Raw genomic sequence first — 7,766 nt, 5'->3', positions numbered from 1 at the left:
ATTTCTCACGAGCGCGTCTCCTGCTCTTATTGCGCCGCATCAGACGCTGCAGTAAACGCATCTCATACCCGTCGTTCTAGGTACAGGCAAACAAAGGCCAGAAACAGTGACACTTTACCCAAAGACACACGAGAGATTAGGTGACCTACTACGCGTTCCAAATCGTTTCTGCGTGTTCCGCGCTCGGACGCTCCAGACGCGAGCGCGCGTTTTTGCACTGCCTTCGCGCATCCAGGAGTCATAAATCTGGCGGCGAGGACCCGGAGATGAGCCTGTTGTGGTGGGGGTTCGGTTGGGTTCCGGTGCTCCTCGCGCTTTGGAGGCCCGGAGCCGCTTGCCCCGAGCTCTGCACGTGCAGTGGCGTGCGGATCTCCTGCGTGGACTTGGACCGTAGTATCAAGGCTTTTCCCATGCTGCAATCCGAGGCGGAGATGGAGAACATCACGGACATGTAAGTTGAGATGAAGACCCTTTATAAAAGACCGAGGAGCTGCGTGTCAGGCGGTTTATACAGAATCACAAATGATTTGTCTTACAGTGCTCCTTTTGGTCAGTAGATTTGGTTAAAAAAACTAGTTATAAAATAGTCATTCAATGAACTACAGTGCCATACCTGTCATAACTGTGCTTTACTTTTGTGATTTATTGCACGTGTTCCACAGTAAATCTTTTATATACAAGCATTGGTTTTGTAAGTGCATCCAAGCAGTGACATGTCTATCTTCTTAAAAGAGTCATTTTATAGAGATTGGGTTAAAATGAATATATTCTACTGCCGTTCTTGTGTTATTTGTTGCACACAAATAAATAAGAGTGTTGTAATTATGTGACATAAAATATCTGGTTTTGTCACTGTCATTGAAATCATTTGCATCCATTTAAAGGGGTTGTGTAGTTGCATGTCAAATTAAATCTATTCCAAAATGTTCCTAAAATACTATGCAATACATGGTCTGGTATAGAATGTCTTTTCAGATAATTGCGATAATATTTGCTGTGTATTAGTTATGAATCAGTTATGATATTTATTGCTTGCCATGATCAGAAACGAGTGTATTTTGTACTACAATTTATCTGGGAAATAAGAGCGAGCATGTTTTTTTCATATACAGATACATTGCAAATCAAAGCAATTTTACTTCTATTAATGAAAAGGATCTCGTCTTATACCACAACCTAAGAAACTTGTGAGTACTATAAATATGATTGACCCTTATCATTCAGATCATATTTTTTAGCAATGTGGCAAATTGTAACATTAATGTTGCATTGTTCTACAGAACAGTTACAAACACAAGGCTCACGTATATTTACCGGGAGGCCTTTGAGGACAACCAGAAACTTCAGTATCTGTGAGTGCTTTGTTATGGTTTATGAATAGATGTTGCAGTTGTATTGATCAGCATATTTTAACTGTTTAGACATGTCATCTGTGGTACAGAATTACACATTTTGCAATATAATGTATGTGCAACTTTAACTGAAGATTTAAGAAGTGAATTAGCGCATGAGTTATGGGCAAGTAGTATGTTGTATGCTTATATGAATACTAAATGTGTTATGGTTCCTTACAGAAATCTCAAGGAAAACGATCTGTCATATCTGTCGTGGAGGACTTTTCAGCATTTGAACATCTCATATCTGTGAGACTTTTTACCGACTTTAACCGAAACTAAGTTTACCGAAAAAGTTTTGTTAAGTTTGTAAATCTGGTATTTGTAATAATATATGTTAAATATATAAAAATGATAATAATATGTTACAATGTAAACAGTATACCTGTATATTATAATATATTACACACACACATATACAGTACATACATATGCATATATGTATGTTTACAATCTTGCTTAAATAATGTATTTATTTGACATATTTATTCCAGTCACTTAAAAATTCAGTAAAGAGAAAATGTAAAATATCCATTAGCAAGGCTTCTCTGAAAATGATGCGACTTACACAATGAAAGCTGACACTGGAAATCGAATACAATGAAAGCTGTTAATTAGCCAAGCAGGACGGGTTATAAAGCGATTATCTCCAAAAGGCCAAATAAAGGCAGATGAACTGGCCTGGCCGCTGTATCTGTCAATCACTAACGCGCACTGTTATAATGCAACATTGTTCTTTCAGGCTATGCATGTAGCGGGTTGTGTTTTAGTGCATGCATGATTTTTAACATGTTTTTTAGAGATTGAGAAATGTCTCTGTGTTTCAGATTGCTAGCAGGTAACCCTTTGCAATGCTCATGTGAAAATGTCTGGCTAAAGCAGTGGAGAGGAGAGGAGGCGGAAGAGCTGCTGTGTGTGCTGGAGGGAGGGAAGAGGAGATATCTTTCCACGCTGACGCTGCCCGACTGTGGTAAGATCAAACTCATCATTAAAGAAAGGAACATTTCCTTTTATTGTCACTTTTTATTAATGAATGGAAGAGAACATTTTAGTTGCTGTTATCATGAAGAATCAAATTTTCCTTGATCTTTTAAGATAAAAGAGTTCATTGTATGAAAACATACTGAAAACTTTCCTGCAAGTGAAAAAAAGACCATTTACTTAGTTTTAGTACATCTTGTTCTGTACTTCCATGGCATTCTGACATGAGAAAGATTAATACATTTTAAAACATAAATGCCCACATTTACATGTCAAGACAACACTTGTCTTGCCCAGTCTACGTGGGTTTGATTATTGTTTATTATTATTGTTATTATTTGTTTGAAAGTTTTAACTTTATATTGTTTTTTTTTTCATTTCTTTTGTATTCTTAAAATGGGAGCTTGTAGAAAACCAGGGTACTATTTCAAGTCAACATTTAAATGAAAATTAAGTTATATTAAGAACTCTTGGTATTATAATTAAATGTAATTTAAGTAGGATGCGATTGTATAGAAAGATGAGCATGGAAAAATAAACACACTTGTCTATGTGTTTGGTTAAAATATAACAACTTTTTTTATATTTAACATATATTCATTTATATGTTTTATTTGTATATATATATATATATATATTGTATTAAATGACATTAAACTACTCAGCAGTTATAGATTCTTCGCAGAGGTCTACCGAAAGTTTACTTTGGGCCACATAACGTTTGTTTATGTTATTGCCGCTGAAACCGTCTGCAGTGGAAAAATATATTATCATTAATAAATTACATTATAAGTTGACCTTAGAAATATAAATAATAGAAACAAAAGGTATTGTAAATGTATTTTTGTAAAATGCAATGAATATTTTTGTACTTCTTTCAACTAAACGTATGAACTAGGTAGCTTTGCTACATTTCTTATGGATTTGGGTTCAGTAGTTTTCTCTATCTCTTGATCTCAGACTGACTCAATAACACAGAGTGACGATTGTACTGCTTTTTCATTTTAAATAAACCGTGCCAATTATGCTCAAAGCATGCACGGCAATATAATATTACGGAGTGAAGTTTTGTTTGTTTGTTTTTTTAAATTGGTCCCGTCCAGGCTGTAGCTTCATGGCTGCGGCTTAAGTCGTGGATAATTATTGATCCAAAGATCAACCTCCAGCCAGGCCTATTTTAAGCATTACCACAGCCAAAGGGCCTCAAGGGAGGAAGAGAGAACAAGGAGAGAGGGAGGAAAAAGGAAAAATAGAGTGAGTCGGGGGGGATCCCCGGAATGCAAAAACACTGGGACATTTAAAGTCCGATTTTGCTCTGAGCGTCTGCTGGCCTATGGCCACAGACTGTCTCTGTTTTCAATTTTTTTGTGTCATGAAGGAAAATGAGTTGCTTCAGTCAATTGTTTCAATCTTTCACAGTTTGGAGAATATCTAGAGTGCCACATTTACATGCAAGATTTTGTCATCATTTGCGATGCACATGAACAGACAGTAAATCGTATGAAATATGTAAAGTGACCTGCAGCTTTCTGCTGTTGCAAGAGATGCCAGGGGCACAGTGATAAGCACCCAACTGTGGCCGTCTGGATGCAGAGAGAGATACAAATCTAACTTTGCTATCCACTGATGACATCAACACAGAGGCAGTCTGAACTGTCCACACTGCTTGAATTGGCTGTTAGCACTCAGCAGGCTAAAATGGCATTCCTGTGATGCATGGGGAAAACTGAAGGCAAATATCAAATATTAAATGAAAGAAAACACGAAATATTAATAACAATATTTTTTCTACCAGTGACCAAAAATATGTTTATTAGGTTCATATTAATTTTTAATTGATCAATGTTTATTCTTGTTTAAAAAATTTAACATTAAGTAAATCATATAACTTGAAAATTAAACATTTTTAATATATAGTTTTTAAATATTTTTTGCATTAACTTGATTATAGATTGGACCTTATTGTAAGTGTGACCAATACAAATTTATAAATTCAAGGTCTATTATTAAAACAAGTACAATAAAACAAGTAGACTTGGTAAGATTTAGCCAGATTTGCATATTTAAAATCTTAATAAGAATGAATAAGAATGTTTCATTTTGATCATTCATAAAGTTGGACATTTCCTGAAGATATTTATAGAGAAAATGTGGGCACAAAGAACATATAAAATTCTTAGCTATTTTGTTTAAATGTAAATAGCATTTCTTTAAAATAAAGTACACCAATTCTATTAAGAACATACATTTCTGTCAGAGTTCATGTCAACTATACGTCTTAATATTTCAACAAGATCCCACAACAATCGTTGTGAACATTTTGCTGCTCATGTTACAACTTTATTTAGATGTTTTAGAAGATACAAGTTATTAATTGTAAGTCAGCAGATGTAAGTCTTTTGGTTTGTTGTGTGTTTCGCTATAGTTCTCCCCACTGTGAGTCTCAGACCTTCTAAGATCACCACGTTGGAAGGGACAAATGTGACGCTGACATGCAACACATCAGGCATGCCCACACCCAGTCTGAACTGGAACACCTGCAAACTAAGTTCCCGATACGAGGTAATGGTGAAATTAATCTGAATATTAAGATCTGACTTGGGAAGTATGGTAAACAATAATGTTTAGGTTTAATACAGCTCTTAAAATTAATATACTGTAACAGGAATACACTTGTTTAGGTCTTTGGGTCTTTTGAAAAGAAATTAATCATATTGTGAAAGTAAAATGTGTTAAATACAGTTTCCTCTATGTTTTAAGTCAATAGTGTGAGATTTGCTTTAGATTTTGCGTGATAACATTACATTTAATTTCTTTGCGGTTCTTGCAACACATGAAATAGACAGTTTTTTAGACTGATTTGTGGAGCATAACAGGACACTAGATATAGAAATGACATTGACGTTGTTGTGACACACACCATCAGCTCAAACGCTCGGGTCAGATGTCAGAGCTGAAGCTCCTGAATGTCTCTTTCTTGGACAATGGATGCAAAATAGCCTGCACATCTGATAACATGGTGGGAGAGTCTGAGGCGTCTCTGCATCTGGACATACTGTGTAAGTCTTCATACTTTGTTGGAATATGAACTGTCTATATGTTCTTTGCTTTATGTGAACAGTTTATTTAAAACTGGTGCCTAATTCATATTTATTCAAACTGGAGCCGCAGTAAATATGATGGTTAAATGGTGGTTGATGTTTTACTTATTTTAAGCGTTGAGTCAAATTTCAGCATACAGAGAACAAGAAACAACTTTTGCTCAAAGCCTATCCTCTAAAATAAAATGACCCCAAAGGTCGTTTTTGCCAGCATTACATTACATTTATGCATTTGGCAGACACTTATAGTGACTTACAGTGCAGTGACACTATACATTTCATCAGGTGAGATGCGCGGATCAGCTCAAATGCCACCCGAATCCGCTGCTTCATACAAATCATCCACCCTCCACCAACCTGCACATATCTTTTTCTCTGATCTAGATATCCGCACCCGACCCGCACCCGATCATCACATTATTCATTCCAATTCTAATTCTTTGTTTTTAAGCGTGACGTCAGTGTATCATTTATTTAACAGCAGCTTCCCTGACTTTAGAGCTAATTTGCGCCTCTCTGATAAATAATACGCGTATTTTACATAAACACTTTTATTTATCAAACAAAGTTTGGCTTTCCCCAGATTTGCCTACATTTTTCAATTAAATAAACACAGGCTTTATTACTCCTTTCAGACTTTCATGCGAATATCGCTGTTTCTGTCATTGCAACACAGACACACAAACTGTAATCTTCAGCCCAAAGCAACGACTGGATAAACTAATAAGCATTGGAGTTGACGCTGATTAGATTTTTACATTTTCTCTCGGATCTGTTTCGCCTCCATTTCTTTAAGAATGGACCCCTGGCCGTCCAATCCTCGCGATGGACTTTGTTTTTAACTGAGAGTCTGCAAATAAGTGCCTGTCTGCCGGATGAAAATGCATTTAAAACACGTTCGTATTTTACAGAATGTAGTTAATATTTGCATAATTAATGACTGATCTTATCCACCAGCGACCCACCCGCAATGAATCAGAATGAACTTTTTTATTATCTTACCCACCCGACCATTCCCCACGCATCGCTAGTGACAAAGTTTTTACATCATGTGATGGTTGTTTTCTTTAGGTTGTGTACATTTTTGGACGTTCTCTCTAGTCTAAGCCTAACTTAGTTCTTTAGGTTCTATTCGAGTTAATCAACACTTTTAATGCGGATGGATCAGCTTTCTTTAATCCCTATTCTTGGTCTTTTTTCTTTTTAAAATGAATTCCTAAAATGTCCTGAATTCAAGTCAACACTTTTATTGTTGGGGTCTTAATTACAAAAATAAACATAAGCATGGTATTTCACACATACTTCTATCTAGAGAGAAAGACATTGTCCCGCTTTCTGTGGAATAAAGTCTAGGTTCCTTCCTAAAATGAACTTCCAAACTAGACAAAATATTCAGCACTGGCTTTTATGCGCTACTTGACCAAGAGGCATCCGTCCTAAAATATCAAATGAATGTCAAAGAAAGCATTAAATAACTATGTAATGTTTTAAAACAAACGAAGTAAACTGTTTGTGGTGCTTGAAAAGTTGTGTTTGAATTCATGTGTTCCCAAATAAAACCTTATTAAGCGATTATTTAGATTTTGAAGGTTCTTTGTTCACTTGACCTGTTCTCTTAACCTTAAGATAAAAAATCTCAACCTTATCGCCTACATAACCATATACTTTCAATGCTGCCTTAAATATTTTAGGATACTAATGCCTGTTTTTGTTTATTTTTGATTGGTCTGCTGATCTGTGCCTGATTTGGGATGACAGTTCCTCCTGCAATCAACAAGCTGATGGATGCTATCTCAGACCACCACTGGTGCATTCCCTTCAGTGTGTCGGGCAACCCAGAGCCGAAACTCAGCTGGTTGTTAGATGGTAATCCAGTGGAAGAGGGACGCTTCATTCGAACCAAGATCCACGATTACTCAGAGGGCGAATACCATGGTTGCTTACAGCTGGACAGTCCAACGCACATCAACAATGGACAATACACACTGCTGGCTAGTAATGTGTACGGGACAAAAAGCAAGGACATATCTGCTCATTTCATGCGTGAGCCGTGGAATGGTGAGATGACGTTGAAGTAATAAAATAAAAATGGATATTGTTTTTACAATTATGTCACGGTAATAGACAATAATATCTGAAAAGTTTCCTATTTCTTATTTTCATGTTAATCAGAATCGGTCACTGATCCAGTGTATTATGGTAAGATTCTTTATAAGCATGCGTACAATTAAAGCCGAAGTGTGTAGTTCTTTATATATTCAAATAATTTTTTTCTGTCCGAGCGTACAGT

The 7,766-nt window shown here is 36.1% G+C and overlaps 1 protein-coding gene across 1 annotated transcript in view; it reads left to right on the top strand.

The window, feature by feature from the left end:
* Positions 1–266: 266 nt before the first annotated feature.
* Positions 267–7,766, top strand: part of ntrk2a (neurotrophic tyrosine kinase, receptor, type 2a) — a gene marked incomplete at both ends in the record, with an annotated part of 28,602 nt that continues 21,102 nt past the window's right edge. The window contains 9 exons of the mRNA XM_079467110.1: positions 267–451; positions 1,113–1,187; positions 1,281–1,352; positions 1,575–1,643; positions 2,222–2,364; positions 4,801–4,937; positions 5,302–5,434; positions 7,235–7,534; positions 7,649–7,675. Coding sequence (XP_079323236.1) covers positions 267–451; positions 1,113–1,187; positions 1,281–1,352; positions 1,575–1,643; positions 2,222–2,364; positions 4,801–4,937; positions 5,302–5,434; positions 7,235–7,534; positions 7,649–7,675 — 1,141 coding nt within the window. The remainder of the gene's footprint in view (positions 452–1,112; positions 1,188–1,280; positions 1,353–1,574; positions 1,644–2,221; positions 2,365–4,800; positions 4,938–5,301; positions 5,435–7,234; positions 7,535–7,648; positions 7,676–7,766) is intronic.

This window comes from Barbatula barbatula, assembly GCF_947034865.1.
Source record: "Barbatula barbatula genome assembly, chromosome: 11".
NCBI classification, from domain to species: domain Eukaryota; kingdom Metazoa; phylum Chordata; class Actinopteri; order Cypriniformes; family Nemacheilidae; genus Barbatula; species Barbatula barbatula.
This window is presented reverse-complemented; position numbering and strand designations above follow the sequence as displayed.